General features: G+C 35.2%; 1 protein-coding gene across 1 annotated transcript in view; it reads right to left on the minus strand.

Annotated features, from left to right (window-relative positions):
- Window positions 1-4,175: 4,175 nt before the first annotated feature.
- Window positions 4,176-24,952, minus strand: part of UBL3 (ubiquitin like 3) — a 71,042-nt gene continuing 50,265 nt past the window's right edge. The window contains exons 2-5 of the mRNA XM_049778868.1: window positions 20,770-20,878; window positions 13,144-13,230; window positions 7,550-7,627; window positions 4,176-7,056 (exon numbers count right to left, since the gene is read on the minus strand). Coding sequence (XP_049634825.1) covers window positions 7,004-7,056; window positions 7,550-7,627; window positions 13,144-13,230; window positions 20,770-20,878 — 327 coding nt within the window. The 3' untranslated portion in view covers window positions 4,176-7,003. The remainder of the gene's footprint in view (window positions 7,057-7,549; window positions 7,628-13,143; window positions 13,231-20,769; window positions 20,879-24,952) is intronic.

The following is a 24,952-nucleotide window of genomic DNA, read 5'->3' on the forward strand; positions in this document are numbered from 1 at the left end:
TTTGCTGTTTTATACTGCATTATAATTCTCATTGTATGAATATCACAATTCAAAAATCTATTCATTGTGAATATTTTATTTGCTCCTAGTTTGTAAGTTGGCTATGAAGACTCTTGTGCATATCTTTTATGGATCTTATCATTTTTGCTGGACATATACCCAGGAGTAAGTAGAATTTAGTGTTGATAAATGCAACACAAGTTTTGTAAAATGTTGTTCTAATTACAATTCTTGCTAGGAAAAAGCATTTCAGTTGTTTCAAATTCTCGCAGACTTGATACTACCATTTTAATCACTTTGGTGAAGAATAAGCCATTACTCCATAGTAGTTTTAACTTTTAATACTTTTATTTAATAGTTTTGATATATTTAATAATATATTTTTAAAATTTTAATAAATACATTAATTAAATGATATGCCTATAAACTGAGTATTATGTAATTATAAACAAGTGTATTCCAAAGTAAATTAATATTCAGGGTAAGAGAGATTCTACAGTGGGTAGAGTGCATGCTTTGCACACAGGTGATCCCCTGCACCATATATGGTTCCCCAAGTCCTGCCATAAGTGAGCCCTGAGCATAGAGAACAAGTTTTATTTCCTGTAAAGAAAAAGGCCAGTGATGTGCCATGGAACAGTGCTTGTCTGTCATCCAATATACAGAGGGCAGCTTTCAAAAACAGTTTCTTAGCCTCAGCTGAAGAGAATTTCGGAATGGACTTTGAAAATGACCTTTTGGAGAAGACTGAAATAAGAAGTCTCATTTGGATCTCAGATTTTAGAAGGCAGGGAAGGTTTCATAATAGCGAAGGGTATGTGAAAAGAATAGGCTGTCAAGGAGGGTTTATCTGTCTGGGCCCTTAGTAGATAGGTTATGGTGGATGTGAAAATGGGCCTTGGTTCCTGACTATGGAGACTCTGAAGTGGATATTGGGCTAAACTTAAGAGTATGTTTTTCTAGAATTCTGCAAGGCCAGTCCACTATGTCCAGTTATCTAAACCCAAAGTAATGGGAACATTGTCTGCCGGTTACACCCTCATCTTTCAGCTTCCAATTCCATTTTAGCCATATTACTCCTTCCTATGTTTTTTATTTGTATTCTTGGTTTATAAGTGGTTCTTTTCATCTGCAAAAAATCAAGGCAACTGTTGAAGCCCCAAACCTCTTGCTATAATTAGGCTGATGTGAGAGATTTGGGTATCAAAATTTAATAGTAAAATATCAGAACTGCCTGATTCTTTTCTATAGTAGGGTGTGAGAAAGAGAACTTCTAGTTCTGGACACAAAAGGCACACTTTTAACTGTCAACTCTAGTTCTGATCTCAATCCTTTTGTCACATTATTATCAATGGTGTTTGTAGTCACACTTGGCTTAGAGAGCCAAACTCCCATTTTCTTCTTGTCTTAAAATTAAAGGGATTGGGGAGCTGACTTGGTCTCATTAGAATGTCTCCAGCCTCCATCAGGGTTAATTTCTATCATTTAAGATTTATTTTTGAGAATCTGAACTCAGAATCAGTTTTCTCATCTTTTTATGTGAATTTCCTAACAATTAGAGTATGTTGATGCTGGAGTATATTCCCTTCCATGTATTAGGAATGCTTTTGGAATGGAAGTAGGGGAAAAGAACCTTCAATAGATTGTCTATCTAGAAATGTAAAGCACGTGCTTCCTCTGAACAGAAATGGTCAAGTCCTCAGTACCTGCATAGGTTTCGAATGACCTATGGCTGTGCCTCAGGTGAGCTCCCCACAACATGACTTTACAGATTTTAATCTTTACCTCTAGACCAGGGGTCTCAAACTTGCGGCCCGCGGGCCGTTTGCGGCCCTCTGTACATTTTGTGGCCCTGCCCTAGAAGAATCTTTTTTTGTTTTGTTTTAGTTGTTTGGGTCACACCTCCCAATGTTCAAGGCTTACTACTGACTTTGCACTCAAGAATCACCCTGACTTTGCCTCCTGCGGCCCCCAGGTAAATTGAGTTTGAGACCCCTGCTCTAGACAAAACACTAATACAAGAAGTCTCTTTAGACTGCTTCATATCTAAAATTTTCAGTCAAGATCCCAGATCCACTTCTTAATCTTTTACATCAGAGATTGAACCCTTGAAGCGAAACAGGACAGCACTTCACTGGTCACAAAGAAGGTGAAAACGACCACCTGCAATCTTCCCAAAATAAGGGCTCAACCAGTGAGGGAGAAGCAGGACTGCTGGAGAAGTGCCCATCAAAATGGTGTTTTCATCACAAGTAAAGCACTTTCTCTGTAGGTCCCTCATACATCCCCAATTATCTTTCCATTTACAGCTCAATCTACCAGTGGGGGTTGTTATTTGTTTTTGGTTACTACTTACCTTATTGTCTTTTAACCTGTCAACTTGTTTCCTGGTATTACCAGCAAGAGTTAACAGGCTCTCTTAGGAAGTTACACACCCAACAAAGTTCTTTGCTCACCAATACACTGCTTTACCTCAATTTCTTCCTTGCTTAATTAAATTCAATAAAATCAACAGCCTAAATCTGTAAAAACAATTAAAAATTGTTTTTTCTTTATCTTCTACTAATCCACTTTGCCTCTTAGTTCTGTGAAGTTCCACCTAATTTGGGATGAGAATTCTATTTTGCTATCTTGCCAACAAATCCTATCTCAGAATGTCCTTAACATGTGTTCTCATGTCCCCCAACATGTCAGCATGTGCTTTTTTTGTAAGCTCATTACCTGGTGTCTGGAGTTATGTCTCCTGTCATTAGTAGGCCCTCTACTTTTGTTCTAATCCAAGATGTGAAGATCTCTCCACTAGCAGATGTCTACGAATAGTCTCTGAATACATCCTTACACTGACATTTTCATAAGCTGTTTTGGCACCTTCTTTCCAATGTCTTTTGACAGGTTTGCTAGTCTATGAAGTAAGCTCTTCAGCAGGTCAGTGCTCTTAAATATTAAGTAACCTATAAAATCTCCCAAAGTAATTTTTATTCTTATTTTATAAAAGAGCAAAGCCAAAGAAATGATTTGTTCTGTTAGCCATCTTGAAATCAGCCTTTACAACCACACCCACTATTCTGAAATCTGAGGAATGACAGTACTAGTCATTATATTTTTAAATGCTTCCAAGAAAGTGAGAAATAGCACACTAATAGAACCCAATTAACTGATTCCCCCCCCATCAAACCCCAGAGATAAAGGTGGCAAAAAAGGCTCCAGAATATTGGATAAGTTCTCTTTGGAGAACTGAACATATCCCAAATTTTATGATAGGGACTATCTGGGCAGTATAAAGCAGCTCTAACCAGAATTCTGTTTCCACATAATGCTATTGAAAAGATTTAAGACTCTCCCATCTCCACAAAAATTTCTTACATGGTAATAAGGCTCAAGAAAATGTTTGTAGGAAACAAAAAGATACTGGATCATGTTTGAATGTGTAATAACTACACTTTGAAATCAGATTCTCTGCCTAAGACTCTTAAATCACTCCCAGAAACATTTTAGGATCTATGTATTTTGTTTACCCAACTCTTCTTTTATTGGCTGAACTATCGGAGAAGATTGACATTCCTTTTACCAAGAGTTGATTTACTTTGTAACTATTTACTGAAGGTTGTCATTCTTGAAGAGGGACAGAAAGTAAATATACTAAAGAACTGTCAAAGACCACAAGATAACTTAATAAATCAAATGCCTTTATAATCTAGAACTGGTTCGAGTTTAACTAAGGATTAGATATTAGATTTTGCTGGTGATCTCTTTTGGAAGCCACCATTAATCACCATAACAACTTGTCCTTAAAAAGTTTATCCAACAGATTAGTATTCTGAAGTACACACAGCCAGTGTCCCCTCCAAACCAGGTCTGAGATGTCCATTTGCCAACCTATGCCAGGACAAATGTACCTACATAACAGCAGCAGTCTAGAATGTCATTTCCACCAGTTGAGCATAGCTGCTTTTCTTTTAAGCTCTCTCCCAATCAGTACCTGGCTATCAGGTACAAAAATGGTAATGGGAGAACATTGAAGCTATACCTGCAGCTAACAATAAGGATGGTATGAAGGCATGTGATTTTGGATGACTAGCTATTCTTGACTTTATGGAAGTAGCAAAATAAACTGAAAGATAAAAAGAACAAAATCCAAAATTAATAAATTGGGACCATCTAAAAGAAGGGAGATATTCTACAACAGATGAATAAAGTTTTAATTTCTTTTCACATTAAACATTGTTTACCACAATCAGCTAACAGAAATTACTATAACATTGGTCAAGTTGACATAAAACTAAGGGCAAGTGTTTGTTATGAGAAAACCTCATTTAATATGAATGACTGATGTTAGGAACTATATTTTTCATGATAAGATACAACTTATCAGGAAAAAGCAAATAATCCAGAGAAGACATGCTTAGGTTTTAATAAAGATGACAGCTTTTGCTTTGTTCAGAATAGTTAATAAAGTCTAAGATAATTTAGGTTAAAAGAAGTGAGTTGGATATTCATCTGGGTTGGGTCATTAGGCCCAGAATTCTGTCATTATATACATTATTGGAATTATGTGGTGCTCACGTTTAGACAGTGAGTTGTTAATTTTGGCAGAGGATCTTCCGTTGTAGCCTTGGAACAGACCAACCAAATTCTGACCTCCAGGCAGCCTAAGGAACTATTTTAAGAGGGATAGTATTTTCATGTATACACTATTAAGGCATCCAAATTTTTGGTGCTTTCAGTAAATAATTTTACTGCTAATTTTTATTCTATTTTTCACAACAGTGATATTAAGTATTGTGTGATATCATTCTTTCTATCAACCAGTTTATCTGTTTTGCAAACTTGAAATTGAGGTTTTGTGAAAGGAAAATTTATAATATGGGAACACGGAAAAAATATATTGAAAATCAATAGAGGATATTTTTTAACCACCAATCACAATTAACTGATAGTCTTTAACTTTGAAAAAAACTGAAAGCGTAATTAGAATTAAAATAGATTTTAAAAATAATCAGTCATAGTAGCTTGCTTTACAAAAAAATAGAGCAATAAATGGCTTAATTACCCAATTAAGGAACTACTAAATTCTTCTTTAGTCAATACTAACAGAATTCACATTTAAGCTAGTCAACAAAGCATATAAATATTTAACAACCCATGACTGTGACATTTTAGTGATTACAAAGACTATGTAAGTCTATCTGTATGAAACTCTGCACACTTTAGCCAGATGAAATAATAAAGACACACTGGGAATATTCCCCAAACCAACAACAGAGTAATAATAAATGAATTAAAAGATTCAGAAATAAAAGCAGAAAACAATTTAACATAAATGAAACAAAACTTAAACAATTATTGACCTAATCAAGACCTTTAAAATTACCACTGAAATGCACTATACTTTTTTAAATTTAGTTTTACAGAAAGAATCTATTAAGTACAAGTTACAGAAAGAAACTGTTTAGTGCTATTTACACTCATTTTAAAACTCTGCTCTATACAAATTTAATTCTGATCAGTATGAACAATATTTTTTGTAGATCTACTGCATATAAAGCCTTTTCATCAGTGTTAAGATGAAGGAAATAATCCAATTAATCTTTAAACAAAGTTGACCACTTGAAACCATTTACACTTAATGTTTGCCAAGGCTGTGAACACTTACTTAGAACTTAATGTCAGCCAGCAATTTGATTCTTAAAAAGGCTAAAGTTATGTATATGGAATATTGTTCTATGTACTACACGCCAATCTATATTTAAGTTCTATATTTAGGTATTTTATAAGTTCTTTATTAAATATATTCTACACATATTTGTAATTTCATCCAGGAAGGATTTCTTCCCAGTGAAAAAATATAAAATCTTTTCTATTTTTACAGATTTAGATGAAACTAGCTCATGCTTTAGTGTTGTGCAAATAGTTTTTTTTAGCATATCAATTTTTAAATTATTGGTATAAAACAAAAGAATGGCATCCTTACCCATGTATGCCTTAAAAATTACCTTTTGATTTTAATACAATTGCAAGCACTAATACCAAATGCAAACTACATAAAGAAATAAAATTAGTACTATGGAGAATTTTAAGAATTCATCTGAACTCTCTACTGAGTAAGACACTGGGCACAATTACAGATGAACAATAATTATGGAAAAATTCAACTTGCTAATATTGAAGTAAATAAAATTGATGAGTAAACGAGGTTTTCTACTAGTTTTGCACAATGATGAAAGTCTACGAGTGATTGGAATTTACCCCTCCCACATTAAGGCTAGGAAACGCACTCGCCCCTTTTTGTGCTGTGTGAACAAGCACTCAGTTACTGTCTGACTATAGAGTGCACAAGTTAAAGAAAAAAACAATTCATTTCATCAGCCCTAGACTGAGTGCTTTAAAACAACAGGCACATTTTTTTTTCATTTGTTGCAGTGAAAAGTCACACTCAGTTTAGTATTCTGTGCCAGTGCAGCCACCAGGGCTGACTTTGGTAGAATTCACCCAACATTTTAGTAACTTTCTCATTTTCTCTTAAGTTGGCCCTTCATTAATTGCTGAGTGTCTTTAGTATGGAATTGTGCATGAGTATTTTTAGATACCATAAACCAAGTAATAAATTCTGCTTATGAGGAAAATAATGCCAATCATTTTAGTGAAAACTGTATTGGAACATTTGATTTGTTAGTTCTGGTGATGGAAATTTTTGTGGAGGAAAAATAATTTCTCCTATGAATGATAACTTCTTAATTTTTCCCCTGGAGACTGACTGTATTCACAAACCAGTATATAATAAAACTGCTTAACATAAAAATATCAGAAACAAAAAAATCAGAGTGAAAAATGTTCTTGGTTCTTTCTATTTTTATGAGAAATGATGAAGTGTTCATGTGGTAATTCAGTTCCATAAATTCACAGGCAGACTCTTCCTAAGGGTTTCTGAAGCAATGTTGGGTCTCTTCTGTCCCAGCAGCATGAAAGACAAAGACTACAGCCACATCACACTTAGCAGACATCTTTACAGGATCACACAGCAATTACTCTCTCCAGTCTTTTCACGATTTCTCTGACCTAGGAGCAAGAAAAGCTGTGTTTATAAAACGACAACATCCACCCCACAAAAACCTCAAATGAAGGGGTTTAGAGTAGATGGCACCCAAGTATATTAAGAACTAGATTTTCTCATAATTTAATGCTTATACTTTTAAAATAAAAAAAAAACGGTAATAATGCTCTTAAAAATTTAGCTAGATTCAATTCTGTCTGGTTATTAATAAGTTATATTCATAATCTATAAAAACTTTTTTAGAATGGCTGCATCTGAGGCTCAAGAGAGAACTTCTTTAGTTCCAAGCTTAGTAAGCTATGAGCTGCAACCTACATGGGTCACGTAATTGTGTGGTGTTGTTTTGAAGAAAATTTATGACTTTATTTTCAATAATGTTTAATCTGCATGCCTATTTCATATACCTGGGATTACATAAAAAATGCATAAAAACTGGGGGAAAGGAAAGGAGTTGTTAGTAGAAAAAGTTTAAGCAACTGTGACCTAGTGGACACTTACCTTGTGAATTTGGCTCTGGCAATGTCTCTCTGGCCACCAAATGCATCACTGTTGTTTTACCAAAAGGAAGTTTTAATGCTGTGTGAAAAGAGAAAGGCAAGTTGTTAACAAATATGCTGAGGGACTAAAATCACTGTAACCAGAATGATTTTAATGGAATACTTTTTGTAGGACTTCCTCAAAAGGTTTAACTTCTGACTGGATATAGTATCTCAGAACTCATATCCATATTATTAAAGAAAGGGGATAAGGAAACATACATATATGGTTAAACTAAAGACATTATACAGAGATAAAAAGAAATTAAAATTTTAATATTAAGGTATAAAATTTAGATGAACAGATATTTATATATTTAAATATATGTCAGTTATGCAATATAACTAACTACACTGAACCGGCCATTATAATGCAGAAATAAAAGCAATCACAAGCAATTTAAAACATTTATTTTTAAGCTTGCATTTTTCAATTAGTAAATTATTTTCATAAAAACATTGCTTAAAAAGTAAAACATTGTCTTGTTTTACTGCTAATCTGCTAACGATCTTGATCTACTTGATCTGCTAATAATCTTGTCAGAGAATAATATATATATTAATTCAGTTAAAACTTGTTCAAGTACAAGTCAGGAATGAATGCTCACAGTCAAAAACTTGTACTTGTACAAATACAAGTATCAAATTTCACTGTAAATCTCTTTACTCTGCATAAAATTAGAAACTGCTGAGTATCTGACTTCCGAGTTATTTCCATGGTAGTGATGTGACACCCCATACTCTACTTTCTACAGATCCAAGAAACTACTTATCAAGTACGAGCCATAGGTTGATGTATTTTCAATCTTCTCCCACAGTGTTATGATTAATATGTAGATGAGATGAGCCTAATTATCTTCTATTTTATTTCCTCATCCATTAAATACATTATTTAAAGTTGGCCCGCTATTTTCAGTTCCTTCTCTAAGCTTCTAAAGTTCAAACAAAGCATAAGGGTTCACAAAGATATATTATGATGAAGAGAAAACATACTGATAATTTCCTTGACATTAATGTGAAATAATAAATTGAAAGTAAGACTTTATATTATTCAAAAACCCACTATTTGTACTGTATTAATTGCAATTATATACAAATCAAACTTTATTTTATCAGTCTAGTAAGTCAGCCCTGGGTAAATTGCTTCTCTGCTATTTGCAAATTTTTCACTTTGTTCAAGTACTATTTTTTAAATTGGATACAAAATTACCAGCCTTCAATTTTCCAGTTTGTCCTGTCTAATTTACAATGTTGGGCACCTCAAATCTTTTTCTATTTTTTATTTATTTTATTTTTTAAATTTTTATTGTGACCAAAGTGCATTACAAATTTTTCACTGCATCATTTATGGTACATAGTGACAATGAATGAGGGGCATTCCCACTACCAGTGCTGTCCTCCCTCCACCCCTAGTCCCAGCATGCATCCCATATCTCCCTCCTCTACCCCACAGTATGCTAGTGCAACTGCTCTCCACTTTACAGCTTGTTGTAGATTGAGCATCTATTCCACCGTCATTGGAGATAAAAAGGATAAGAAAAAGGGGAGAAAAAAATTTGGTGACAACTACCAAAAAAAGAAAGGAGAAAAAAAAAAAAAAGAAAAATGGAAGAAAAAAGAAAAAAATGGACCCGGCAAATAAAAATAAATCTCTAAATAATAACCACAAGAATGAAAAAGAAAGAGAAAAGTGGAAGAAAAAAGAGAAGGAAAATAAAGTAAAAAACTAACAAATCAAAACAAAACAAGAAAAAGTATGGGTGCTGGAGTGGTAGGGTTTGGCGTTCCCCCCACTTTTTTTTTTTTTTGCATAGGCACAGTAAGCATTGGGGAAGAAAGGGAATTCCTGTGGCCTAAGAGATTCAGGGTTTCTCCATCCTTGAAGCATACCATCATGGGATCAACCCCTGGCTCCATATATACTCATTACCCCATCCCAAAGGCTTTTTTGTGATGCCAGGAAAGTTTCCTCTCGGTTGTGTGTGAAAAAATCAAACCACTGTAGCTAGCGATCTTGGTATTTGTGCAGGTTATAGGTCAGGGTCTAGGTTAGAGTCTCTAGGTTCTAGAGGTTCCTATCCATCGTTGTTGTGGTGTTCAGTCTTCTGTAACATTTGCTCCCTGTTTTCGTTCAGTCCCTAAGCCGAAGCCTAGGATATTATGGATCCAAAGGTTCTGCTCAGTCTCTGTTGTCCAAGTTGGACCTCTGCAATAAGACATCTTGTTGTTGTTGTTGTTTATGTGTCCTGGACTACAGCCTAGAATAGGGTTTTCCTTATTAGTCCCAAGGTAGGCTCTGTTTAGTCACGGTTGTCAAAGTCAGTTTTCTGTTGTTGGTGCTCTTATTTTTCACAGTTCAAAGGAAGATATCTCTTCTGATTTCCATTTAGTGTTAGGTAATGTGATAGGACAGTCTGGTCTTAGGTCAAGTTTTCCTTTCCTCTCTGTCATATCAAAACTGGCACAAGTTGGTGTCAGAGTAGCGTTCTAAATCTCCCAATGGAGCTTAGTTCCTGGTGGTGTTGCCCGGAGCTGTATCATTTCTACGTCGGAAATGTGGGGTTTTGGATTGGACTAACACTGTCCAATCTCCTGGGGACTGGTTGTATCCACATGACACATGTTCAGGATGGGAGGCACCCTTCTGCTATAAAAAGTGAGTTCTTATCCCTAGAAGATGAGATCTTGTTTCTGTGTATATGGTTTCCCCTTTTTTTTTTTTACTGTGCCCATACAAAAACGTATGGTGTCATACTGTGTTGCTGGTGCTATTCTGGCTAAGGATGACAGGCTGCACACAGTCTCTGTCATCTGATTTTGTTCTGAGCTTTTATCCCAGTCAAGGCTTTTTGTACCAAGCAGCACCAAAAATGGTAAGGATAGAGAAAAAAATGTATATATTAAAATAGAACAAATAAATAAAACTGAGTTAAAAAAAAGTTATTCGAATAAAACAAGTGGTGGAGGAGGCTACTTGTATATTCAGGAATACATATCTTAAGATGTATTGTTATACAGACAGGTAATTGAGCTTCCACAGGCATTATAAGACTCCCAATTAAGTCTTTTGATATATTCTTGTGGGGAGTAAAAGCCAAGGTACTTTTCGATTCACAGGCCTTGGAATTGAGTATGAGAGATGCTTTGCTGCATTACGAGACCATATAGATGAAACCTCAACCTTCTTCAAACTGGTTACTTGAATATTTGAATATTAGTAGCTATCACTTTGTATGCTATCCCCCTTTATAACTCACATTCAAGTATACTATAATACTGGTGACTAAAAAAGAAAAAGTGATTAAAAAAAAATCAAAAGCAAAATGTTATTATTCTTTATTAAAAACCCAGCTAAACAGACTTGAAAGGTACAGGACTAAAACAAGGGGTAGTTCACTGTTTTTGTTTTTGAAAAAAATGAATAAATTCTATCAAATTGAAAGATTTCATGGAATGATAAAAAATAATCCAAATTGTTACTCAAAAACAAATGAGAATATTGCCCAAAATTTATATCTGAATGGTAATAAATTAACAATTTTAGCATAAATTCCAAAACATTTAAAATGAAATTAATAACTCTAAGGCCATACGAGAAAGACATATAGATCAATACCCATACCCAAAGGGAAATAAAGTCTTTAGGTTCACTTACGTAGTCAAAAGATTAAATTTCCTCAACATTTACAAAGTTTATTTGAGGTATAGATATAATAATAACGATAATAATAATAATAATAATAATAATAATAATAGAAAAGCAGGGCTAGAGTGATAGCACAGTGGTAGGGCGTTTGCCTTGCACATGGCCAAACTGGGACAGACCCAGGTTTAATCCCTGACATTCCAAATGGTTCCCCAAGCCTGCCAGGAATGATTTCTGAGCACAGAGGCAGGAATAACCCCTGAGAGAAGGTGGGTGTGGGCCCAAAAACCAATAAAATAGAACAAAAAGAAAATCTTCATGACAGAATCAGTGTTGGTTGCTAAGAGTCAATTCTTACATTGAATTGGCCCATGTAACATACAAAGGAGAGAATTACCAATTAAAACAACTATATTTTAAATGATTCTTTTTTGGGTTATCTTTGATTTATTATGAGAGACATGTCAACTATTAAATGGTTTCAGACCATCAATGTCAGGGGCAGCTGTCCAACAGTGACTTATTCTCTCTGATATGTTCTAAGACTGTCACTATCTCCAAAGAAATAAAAAATTGCTAGAGCCATACTGTTCTCCAGTTTTGACACTAACTGGTTAAATCTCTAACCCTTGGTGACCCATTCCATAGCTACTATGTTGCTTATAAAACTTTTCTTGGAGGTTTTTCTGGAAAAACCCTACCTGGTTTCTAAGCTGCACTCTCTCCAGACTGATCGAGTCACTAAGGTGATTTGGTGAACTTTCTGAGTGCCAGGTCGCTGACTCTAGTTGCTTCAGCCTGTTCTCTGACCTTGTACCATCACTGCAAGGGAGTGGCACTTTGCAGCTTTTATGACATGGTCCTGAACTAGGGTATGTAGAAAATGAAATCAAGATATGCTTTTACTTCAGTCTTTTGCCCAGTATTTGAAGGGTGAACTGTATGCTTTTCTTACATAATGTATGAAACACCCTGAAGATTCTACCTTGATATACCGTCTTCAATTATTTAGCAGAGTACTGACAAATAAGAAATAAAATGCTGAATAAATAACTGAAAATATGCTTTTGAGGACAAAAACAGGTGGAATGTATTTTAGATAAAAAGAGACATTTCAACAAAGATGTGTTAAAAGTAAGCTAATTTACCCACAAGTTTCTTATTGACTATATCTGAGAAACATAATAAAAACAAAATTGCTGGTGGTAAAAAACATGCCCCCCGTTAGGGGGCACTATTGAGCTATTTTCCTCCGAATACCTTAAGAAGCCATAATAGTTAATAATTAAGGCGTTTTACTGTGTGCCAAGCACTGTTCTAAGTGCCTAGAATAAACAAGCTAATCAAACCTTCTACCCTTTGAGGTATGCACTGTTGTTACTCCATTTTAATGATAAGAACAATACTGAACACAAAACAATCATTGCCAGTAAGAAGTGGAACTCAGCTACATCTTGGACAGTCAGTCTGGTTCCAAAATCTGCTCTATTACCACATCCTATTGTCACTCACTTGAAGTTCTATCATCTAGTTTTATTTTTGTATGACTGGCAATTATATCAATCTTAAAACATTCCTTCATTATTACAACTGAAAAACCATTCATCACAAACTTTTCTACTTTGGTTTTAACTTTAAAACTTCATAGCTCAATAATATTACACAGAATATAATAAAATTATACTTATGAAAAAACAGGTCCCAATTCCAACCTATAATGAGTTTATTTCATAAGGAAGTAAACTTACCATAGGGCTAAAATTAAATTTAACAGAATATAAAATGTAAAGACATTGAAATGCTAAAAAACAGATTTATACTAAATTTGAGATAACATTTTAATAAATAATTTTAAAGCACAAATATTGCTATGGCAATATACATGTAATTACATTACAAAGGTGACTTACCTCCTAATGTGACATTTCCATGTAAAAATCGCCCTTGATAAATAAGTCGTAGAATATTTGGACTGCTAACCTGCTCTTCTTCCCAGTCTGAAAAGAATAATGAACTTATTAGGCACATTTAGCTCACAAAGTATTTCTGCATTGGTCTAAATATTCAGATTCAAATCAGAGAGATACTTTGGAACTAAAAATATATTAGTATAGAGAATAATGAAAGAGTTAGACCTCAATAAACTGAAACAGAAACCAAAAAGAAAGAAATAACAACAACAAACCCCCTAAATACCTGCTTCCGAAAAACATTGATTTACTACTTCATTGTCTTTTTAAAGTAATTAGTAAATATCACTAAAGACTATTTCATCCCCACAAAAAATAAACACACAGCAAAACCAAATGTGATTACTGCAAAGCTATGTTAGTTCACAAAGAAAATAAAAGGCAAAGTGATGCGTTGGATGAGCGACCAACAATTTCATTACAGCAAGTATACACATGAGATTAAAATATGGGGCTCTGCTATTAGGACTCTGATGTTGTTAGAGAACATACGATTATTGTTTGTTTTGGGGGTGAATCGTATGGTCAGTGCTCAGAACTTAACTCCTCTCTACTCTCAGGAATCACTCCTGGAGGGGATGGGGAATCATTTGGGATGCCTGGAATTGAGCCTGGATTGATTAATACAATACAAATGTTCTACTCACTGTATACTATTGTTCCAGATTCCTGCTTACTTTTTACTAACTTGTATATTTAATAATTTAAGCTCTGGTTTTGATGAAGAGTTGAGCATTCATTCATCACCTGTCTCAATTCTAGTATATTCTTTGTATTAGCTGATGCTAATACAAAAACTATGATAAGTCACAGTATATTTGGACTGCTGTGGCGGTACCTCACTATTATTTTGATATGCAATTCATTGATGCAAAACACTTTTTCATTTGCTTTTGACCATTTGCATGTCGTGAGAAAGTTTTTGTTCATCACTTCTCTTTTTTTTTTTTTTGGAACTGGCTATTTTTTTCTTGTAAAATTCTACCTTAGAAGACAGGAAGGTATGTATCTCATACCTTTATTAGATGAGTGGTATGAAAATATTTTCTCCCAATCTGTGGGATACCTTTGTATTTTGTTAATTGCTTCTTTTGAGGTGAAGAGCTTCACAATTTAATGTAGGTCCATTTGTTTATATTTGCTTCTTGGTGAATGGTGTTGACTCCTTAAAAATGCCTCTAGCATCAATGTCATGGGAAGTTCTATCTATGTTTTCCTCAATGTAACGTATGGACTTACTTGGGATAACAAGGTATTTAATTCACTTTGATTTTACTTTTGTATGTGATGTTAAAAAGGAGTCTTGAGTTCTTTTTTTTATTTTGCATGTGGTCAACAACTTTATTTAACACCCCTGTTGAAGAGGTTTTTCTTACTCTACTTCATACCTTTTGCTCTTTCATTGAAGATTACCTGTTCATATACCCTATTATCAATTCTATCTGATTCATCTAAGACTCTATTTGTATTCCTGTATCATGTTGTATTAATTTCTATTGATTTATAGTACAGTTTGAAGTCGAAAGAGTGACACTTCCCATCTTCTTTTCTCCCTCCACTTCGGGAAATTCTGATCTAGATTACTCAAATACTCAATCACCTTACAGAGCCAGCACTAAAATTTTAGTGTCCACATTTGGATTAAGGCTTATTAAGAAACTAACTAGAAAGAACAGAATACATAAGTAATGCATTCTTGCTAAGTAAAGGCTGAATTTTGGTGCACTGTATGAATAGAGGTTTTGTGGTGATTGGAGATAACTAAATATTCAAAACACAAGGATACTAAAGTCAACACTGTCATATTCATGGGTAAGCAGTGAGCTTCTTTAGAACAAATTTCTATATATTATATTGAATATATATTATATTATATTCTATATATATTATATTCTATATATATTGTGTCTATATATTATTTACAATCAATAAACAGTAATCTAATTCCTTTTGTGTACACTGTGTCCTTTGTTGAGACAGCTCCTGTCCCTTACAAATTCAAATTGCTCTGGCTAGTAAAATGGAGTGAGAGAGAAAACAGTTAAGTCACCTGGCATATACCATAAAAAAGATGACTTAGGAAAAGTTCAAAGGAATTTTGAACTAAAGACTCATTTTAGAGAGGAAAGGCAGAAAATAAAGAAGCAGGAAGAGGAAGGAATTCTTTATTGCTCTTCTTTCCTTAATTTTGTTTATCATGGATACCGACTGGCTTACAATTCAAAGAACAGGGATGAAAAGAAAGCTCATTGGGATGAGCATATTTTATATGCAGAAAGCCTGGGTTCCTCCAGCACCGTATCTCTGTCCACTTGCCCAAATAATGGCAACAATCCCCGAACACTGAGCCATGGGTAGATAGTGGTTGAATACTTCCAGCCTCCTACCTCCACCATAAAGGGGGGAAAAAAAATCAAATTATAGAGACCAGAGATGGCATATTACTGGATAGGGTGCTTGCCTTGCGCACAACCAACCTGGGTTCAATCCCGACAGCCAGCACGGCCAGTAGTGATTCCTGGTACAATGAGGAGTTACCCCTGAACAGTCATGTATGGCCCCAAAATAAGACAAATTTTGAAGGGATAGATGGATTTTAGACTTCCTGACCTTGTAATAGTACAGCAAATGCTGATATACATAATAAATTAATTTTATGCCAAATTTAATTTAAAACAGGATATAGATAAAATAGGCCAAAGAGAATTTATTATGAATTATATAACCTGTTAAAGATCATTTTCTTTCCTTTGTATTTTGGCATAGATTTATTGATATGAAAGTAGTGTATCATTTTATTTTAAAAAGCATATTTTAAATTTATATTAAAATAGTTAAAACTTTTTGGTTTTTTTTCCATTTTTTTCTTTTATTCATTTAAGCACTATGATTATAAGCATGTTTTAGTTGGATTTCAATCATAAACAGAATGCAACATTCCCACCACCAATACCACCCTCCTCCCCCACTCCTGCCTGTATTCACAATAGGCATTCTATTTCTCTCATTCTTTAACAATGTCATGCTGGTTGTTAGTATAGATATTTTCCTAACAGCATTCACCACTCTTTGTGGTGAGCTTCCAGTGCTTAACTCTATTGTCTCTGGGCTTTATTACAGTAATGTCTTTAATTTTTCCTAAAACCCATAAATAAGACTATTCTGTGTCTATCTCCTTCTTTTGACTTATTTCACTAAACGTAATAGATTTCCATGTATAGGAAAATTTCATGACTTTATCTCTCCTGACGGCTGCATAATACTCCATTGTGTAAATGTACCATAGTTTCTTTAGCCATTCATCTCTGGAGGGGCATCTTGATTGTTTCCAGATTCTGGCTATTGTAAATAGCGCTGCAATAAATATAGGTGTGAGGAAGGGATTTTTGTATTGTATTTTTGTGTCCCTAGGGTATATCCCTAGGAGTAGAATAGCTGAGTCATATGGGAGAACAATTTCCAGTTTTTTGAGGAATCTCCACATCATTTTCCATAAAGGCTGGACTAGACAGCATTCCCACCAGCAGTGAATAAGAGTTCCTTTCTCTCCACATCCCCGCCAACACTGATTATTCTTGTTTTTGTGATGTGTGCCAATCTCTGTGAGATAGTACCTAATTGTAGTTTTGACTTGCATCTCCCTGATGATCAGTGATGTGGAGCATTTTTTCATGTGTCTTTTGGCCATTTGTATTTCTTCTTTGAAGAAGTGTCTCTAATTTTTAATATTTTGATAGGGGTATATACTTTTTTTATTAAGTTCTGTCAGTACCTTGTATATTTTCGATATTAACCCCTTGTCTGATGGGTATTTGGTTAATAGTTTCTCCCATTCTATGGGTGGCTTTTGTATCTTAGGCACTATTTCCTTTGAGGTGCAGAAGCTTCTCAGCTTAATATAGTCCCATCTGTTTATCCCTGCTTCTACTTATTTGGACAGTGATGTTTCCTCCCTGAAGATACTTTTAGTCTCAATGCCATACAGTGTTTTACCTACATGTTGTTCTATATACCTTGTGGCTTCAGGCCTGATTTCAATGTCTTTAATCCATTTGAATTTGACTTTTGTGCATGATTTTAGATGGAGGTCTAAGTTTGATTTTTTGCAAGTGGCTACCCAGTTGTGCCAACACCGCTCTTGAAGAGGCTTTTCTTGTTCCATTTTGGGTTTCTTGCCCCTTTATCAAAGATTAGTTCACTGTATGTCTAGGGCACATTCTCTGAATACTCACGTCTATTCCACTCTGATCTGAGGATGTCTTTATTCCAACACCATGCTGAATTGATAACTATTGCTTTGTAATACTGTTTAAAATTGGGGAAAGTAATGCCTCCCATATTCCTTTTCCTAAGGATTGTTTTAGCTATTCGTGGGTATTTACTGTTCCAAATGAATTTCAGGAGTGTTTGATCCACTTCTTTGAAAAATGTCATGGGTATCTTTAGAGGGATTGCATTAAATCTGTACAATGCTTTGGGGAGTATTGCCATTTTATGATATCAATCTTGCCAAACCAAGAACGGGGTATGCCCCCATTTCCTTGTATCCTCTCATTTCTTGAAGCAGGGATTTGTAGTTTTCTTTGTATAGGTCCTTCACCTTTTTAGTTAAATTGACCCCAAGATATTTGAGTTTGTGGGGCACTACTGTGAATGGGACTGTTTTTTTAATGTTCATTTCTTCTCTATCATTACTGGTATTTACCAAGGCCATTAACTTTTGCATGTTAATTTTTGTAGCCTGCCACTTTTCTATATGAATTTATTGTTTCTAGAAGCTTTTTGGTAGTCTTTAGGATTTTCTAAATATCATCATTCTAAATATCATCTGTAAACAGTGAAAGCTTGACTTCTTCCTTACCTATCTGGATGCCCTTCATATCTTTTTCTTGCCTAATCATTATAGCAAGTACTTCCAGTACAATGTTGAATAGGAGTGGTGAGGGAGGGCTGCTTTGCCTTGTACAGCATTTTAGGGGAAAGGTTTTTAGTTTTTCTCCATTGATAACAATATTTGCCATTGGCTTGTGGTAGATGGCCTTGACTATGAAAAAAGTTCCTTTCATTCCCATTTTGATAAGAGTTTTTATCAAGAATGGGTGTTGGCCCTGCTCATGGATTGGCAGGATCAACATCATTACAATGGCAATACTCCGAAAAGCATTGTACAGATTTAACACAATTCCTCTAAAGATACCCAAGACATTCTTCAAAGAAGTGGGTCAAACACTGCTGAAATTCATTTGGAACAATAAACACCCTCAAATAGCTAAAGCACTCCTTGGGAAAAGGAATATGGGAGGCATTACTTTCCCCAATTTTAAGCTGTATTACAAAGCAATAGTTATCAATTGGTATTGGAATAAAGACAGACCCTCAAATCAGTGGAATAGGCTTGAGTACTCAGAGAATGTTCCCTAGAAATACAACCATCTAGTTTTTGATAAAGGAGCAAGAAATCCTAAATGGAGCAAGGAAAGCCTCTTCAACAAGTGGTGTTGAAAGAACTGGTTAGCCACTTGCAAAAAGCAAACTCAGACCCCCAGCTAACACCATGTACGAAGGTAGAATCCAAATGGATAAAGACCTTGATATCAGATCTGAAACCATAAGATCTATAGAACAACATGTAGGTAAAACACTCCATGACACTGAGACTAAAGGCATCTTTAGGGAGGAAACAGCACTCTCCAAACAAGTGGAAGCAGAGATAAATAGATGGAAATACATTAAGCTGAGTAGCTTTTGCACCTCAAAGGAGATAGTGCCCAGAACACAAAAGCCACCCACTGAGTGGGAGAAATTATTCACTCAACACCCATAAGATAAAGGACTAATATCCAAAATATAGAAGGTACTGCAAAACTTTACAAGAAAAAAACTTCTTACCCCATCAAAAAATAGGGAGAAGAAATGAACAGACACTTTGTAAAAGACAAAATGCAAATGGCCAAAAGGCACATGAAAAGATGCTCCACATAACTAATCATCAGGGAGATGTAAATAAAAAGAACTATGAGGTATCATCTTACGCCACTGAGATCGGCACATTTCACAAAGAAGGAAAACAAGCAGTGCTGGCAGGGATGTGGAGAGAAAGGAACTCTCTTTCACAGCTGGTGGGAATACTGTCTAGTCCAACCTTTATGGAAAGCGATATGAAGATTCCTCCAAAAACTGGAAATTGAGCTCCCATACGATCCAGCTATACCACTCCTAGGAATATACCTGAAGAACACAAAAATACAATACAAAAATCCCTTCTTTACACCTATATTCACTGCAGAGCTATTTACAATAGTTAGACTCTGGAAACAACCAAGATGCCCTTCAACAGATGAATGGCTAAAGAAACTATGATACATATACACAAATGCAGCCATCAGGAGAGATGAAGTCATGAAATTTTCCTATACATGATGTACATGGAATCTATTATGCTGAGTGAAATAAGTCAGAGAGAGAGAACGACGCACAATGGTCTCACTCATCTATGGGTTTTAAGAAAAATGAAAGACTTTCTTGCAATAATGTTCAGAGACAAAAGAGATGAGGGCTGGAAGATGTAGCTCACGACATGCAGCTCACTACAAAGAACGATGAGTGCTGTTAGAGAAATAACTACATTGAGAACTATCCTAACAATGTGAATGAATGAGGGAAGTAGAAAGCCTGTCTTGAGTACAGGTGTGGGTGGGGTGGGGAGGTTTGGGACATTGGTGGTGGGAATGTTGCACTGGTGAAGGGGGGTGTTCTTTATATGACTGAAATCATACAACTACAATCATATTTGTAATCACGGTGTTTAAAGATTTTTTAAAAAAAGAATGGGTGTTGGACCTCATCGAATGCTTTCTCTGCATCTATTGAGATGATCTTATGATTGGACCTTTATATTTTGCAATGAATTAGGTGAAAAGTAAAATCTAGGAAGCTTGCAGGAATTCTTCAAGACATAAGTCTTCAATAACTTACTTGTTCTTTAATAACATTTTTGGCTTTGGGCCAATCCTGGTGGTGTCAGGGATACACCTGGTTCAGTGCTCAGTGAGATGCAAGAAAAGTAACTTACTTAATGTACTCTCTCTCTCTGACCCTTATTAGTTTTTTGTTTTTGTTTTTATTTTTTTGGTTTGGTTTTTGGGCCACACCCAGCGATGTGAAGGATCTTCTCCTGATTACACTTCAGAATCACTTCTGGCGGTGCTCAGGGGTACCATATGAGATGTTGAAGGTTCCAGATTGGCTATACTAACCACTTATCCACTGTACTTTCTCTCCAGCTCCTTTTTTGAACTGAAAGTCTTTTTTAAATGTTTATCAGGGCCGGGCGGTGGCGCTAGAGGTAAGGTGTCTGCCTTGCCAGCGCTAGCCTAGGACGGACCGCGGTTCGATCCCCCGGTGTCCCATATGGTCCCCCAAGCCAGGAGCGACTTCTGAGCGCATAGCCAGGAGTAACCCCTGAGCATCACTGGGTGTGGCCCAAAACCCCCCAAAAATGTTTATTAAACAGGCACGGCATAAAAAATTAACATTTTTCACTTTCAAGGTAAAAACACCACTCACCCATTGGCCAATTGTCATACACATGCTTTGCAATGTCTGAAGCTGAATCGTTAGGAGAAAAGAGGAACTCCTTCGTTTTCCCGCTTACCAAGATGAGGCGTAGATTTATCTGGAAGAAAACAACAATTTAAAAAAATACAACACTTAAAATTTTTATTTCGGGGCTGGAACAGTGACACAATCTGCCTTGCCCAAGCCCTAGGATGGACCACGGTTCAACCTCCCAGTGTTCCATATGGTCCCCCAAGTCAGGAGCAATTTCTGAGAGCATAACCAGGAGTAAACCCTGAGCATCACTGGGTGTGGCCCTAACACCCCCCCCCAATTTTTTTTTGTATTTCATTTATTTATTTCACCACATCTGATGGTGCTCAGGGCTTATTCCTGGCAGAGCTCAGGGGACTATACCTGGTACCAGAGATTGAACCCAAGTAAGATGTGGACAAGTAAAATAAGATGTGGACAAGACTATACACTCTCTCTAGCCCCTCTTGAAAAATTTAATCTGAAAATATTACTCAAACTTTTTATTTCACAAATTTAAGTTACCACTAATATCTTTTAAAACTTTTACTTACTTAAATTATGTAACTTCAAAAAAATAAGAATGGGTATTTGGTGTATAATTTTATTTCCTCTTATTTGATATATATGTATATGTGGTGGGCAAATATAGTTGCAAGAGAATAAAGGAAAAAATCAAAATTCATTATGTTTTTTAATTTAACTACCTTAATGGTGCTATGCATTATACATATAGGCTATCACTTACAACTAAAGAATTATTAAATTTCTCACTGGACACTAATGAAAAAAGCAACCATGTAGAAATCATCACTAAACAAAAAGTATTTAGTTTATAATCAATGTATTAGAAGAAAATCAATAAATATAACTGTTATCTATAATACTTATTCAATCCAATACTAGTAAATAAAACTTGTAATTTAAAAACCTTACTATGCTAATAGTGAAATCAATACTAGTTATGACTTCAATCCCAATTGTATGATTATTTTCTTGGGAGATACGTGTAACAAAAGAGACAGATTCATCTGATGTGAAAACTTAATATACTGATAGAATTAAAATTTTGAGACAATACTGGCTTTATATTTCTAAATCTATATACTGTATACAATTGATTTAATTCAATATATAATTACATGTATTATATTTTATATAATCATATAATGTAAAACATAATTATATAATTGAAATATATTTCTAAATCAGTATATTTGTTACATCATTTTAAAATATTTTTCAAATGTCAGATTTTCATTTTTATCATTATCAATAATAAACATGATGGCTTTTAAAACCATATTCATTAATTTATCCCTACATCAAAGATCTAATGTATAAACTCTGCAGTCTCTGTTTAAAAGAGCAAATAATATCTTAATAGAAGTGGGATCTGGTCCAGAGTTGAGTCATACGACGACAAAGCAATAAATAAAGCCTCATGTTTCTATACAGAGAGTGTCAATTGTTCCAATATGACTTATGCTAGATGGATCCCAGGTTACTCAAGTTCTCATGTTATCAATATACTTATTTCTGCTTACAAAATACCAGAAATAATTTCTGCTTACAAAATATCATCTTTAAGATGACCAAATCTACAATAAATAAATTGGTGCCTACTGCCATCAAGATACTAGTCACTGAATATGCATCAGCATCATTGTCAATTCCACTTCCAATACCCAAACAATTTGAAACTATGTTGAACATTATAGTTATCAAAACAGCATGGTATTGGAATAAAGACAGACCCTCAGATCAGTGGACTAGGCTTGAGTACTCACATACATACAATCACCTAGTTTTTGATAAAGGAGCAAGAAATCCTAAATGGAGCAAGGAAAGCCTCTTCAGCAAGTGGTATTGGCACAACTGGCTAGCCACTTGCAAAAAATTGAACTTAGACCCTCAGCTAACATGTACGAAGGTAAAATCCAAATGTATTAAAGACCTAGATATCAGAACTGATACCATGCAGGGGTCCTCAAACTTTTTAAACAGGGGGCCAGTTCACTGTCCCTCAGATCCTTGGAGGGTCTGACTATAGTAAAAACAAAACTTATGAACGAATTCTTATGCACACTGCATATACCTTATTTTGCAATGAAGAAACAAAACAGATACAAATACAATATGTGGCCCGCGGGCCATAGCTTGAGGACCAATGCAAGGTATATGGAACAACATGTAGGTAAAACACTCCATGACATTGAGACTAAAGAAGAGTAAACTGCAGTCTCCAAACAAGTGAAAGCAGAGATTAACAGATGGGAATATATTAAGCTGAGAAACTATTCATCCAACACCCATCAGATAAGGGGCTAATATCCAAAATATACAAAGTAGTGACAGAACTTTACAAGAAAAAGAATCTAATCCCATCAAAAAATGGGGAGAAGAAATGGATAGACAATTTGACAAAGAAGAAATACAAATGGCCAAAAGACACATGAAAAAATGCTCCACATGACTAATCATCAAGAAATGCAAATCAAAACAACAATGAGGTACCACCTCACACCACAGAGATTGGCACACATCACAAAGAATGAGAACAAGCAGTGCTGGTGGGGATGTGGAGAGAAAGGAACTCTTATCCACTGCTGGTGGGAATGCCGTTTAGTCCAACCTCTATGGAAAGCGATATGGAGATTCCTCCAAAAAATGGAAATCGAGCTCTCACACGATCCAGCTATACCATTCCTAGGGATATACCCTAGAAACACAAAAATACAATACAAAAATCCCTTCCTTACACCTATATTAATTGCAGCACTATTTACAATAGCCAGACTCTGGAAATAACCAAGATGCCCTTCAACAGCTGAATGGCTAAAGAAAATGTGGTACATATATACAATGGAATATTATGCAACTGTCAGGAGAGATGAAGTCATAAAATTTTCCTATACGTGAATGTACATGGAATCTATTATGCTGAGTGAAATAAGTCAGAGAAAAGAGAACGATGCAGAATGGTCTCACTCATCTATGAGTTTTAAGAAAAAAGAAAGACATTCTTGCAATAATTTTCAGAGACAAAAGAGAAAGCTGGAAGTTACAGTTCACCTCAGGAAGCTCACCACAAGAGTGATGAGTTTAGTTACAGAAATAACTACACGGAGAACTATCCTAACAATGTGAATGAATGAGGGAAGTAGGAAGCCTGTCTAGAGTACAGACGGGGGTGGGGTGGGGTGGGGAGGAGGGAGATTTGGGACACTGGTGATGGGAATGTTGCACTGGTGATGGGGGCTGTTCTCTACATGACTGAAACCCAACCACAATCATGTTTGTAATTAAGGTGTTTAAATAAAATGCTATTAAAACACTGTTTAGTATTTAAGAGGAAAAAAGGAAAACAGAGAGAGAAATAGAGTGAGTAGAAAAATGTCTGTCATAGAAGCAAGCAGACAGTAGGCAGTAGGGAGGGTGGAAGGGAAATTGGGGACATTGGTGAAGGAAAATGTGCACTGCACTGGTGAAGAGAAGCTGAGTGATGGATATTGTATAGACTGGAACTTAATCATGAGTAACTCTGTAACTATAAATGAACAAACAAACAAAACCTGTTTATTGAAATTATTTGAATGTCTTTTGAATGATTCCAATAAAAACATTCCCTTCCTAAAGACTAAAAAAACAGCCTTTCTTCCTGGAGATGGAGTGATAGCACAGTGAGTAAACGTGGAGCTGAGTTCAATCCCCAGCATTCCATATCGTCCCCCTAAGCCTGCCGAAAGTAATTTCTGAGCTCAAAGCCAGGAGAGACCCTGAGCATCATCTGGTATGGCACAACCCCCACTCCCCACCAAAACAAAAGTATCTCCTAGAAAAAAATTACACACAACATTCTGACTGGATGGATGTGTCTGAATACTAAATTAGATGAAGTAGAAATCTATATTAGGAAATGTATTCTTAAAAAGCATATTACATCTCAATACATTTTTTGAGAAAAAATTATACCCTAGGTAAAAATAAGTTTAAACAAGAATTTAAATTAATAAGAATTTCTTGCTGCCTTTCCAATTTTAGAACAAAATTAAATTTTATTAAACCAGAGTCTAACACAGGAAAAGATCTAAGAAATCATACTAATAATTATTATGTAAGGTTCCTCCAGTCATTAATGTCTAAGAAATTATGTCTC

The sequence above is a fragment of the Suncus etruscus genome, chromosome 8 (assembly GCF_024139225.1).
Source record: "Suncus etruscus isolate mSunEtr1 chromosome 8, mSunEtr1.pri.cur, whole genome shotgun sequence".
In the NCBI taxonomy this organism is placed as follows: domain Eukaryota; kingdom Metazoa; phylum Chordata; class Mammalia; order Eulipotyphla; family Soricidae; genus Suncus; species Suncus etruscus.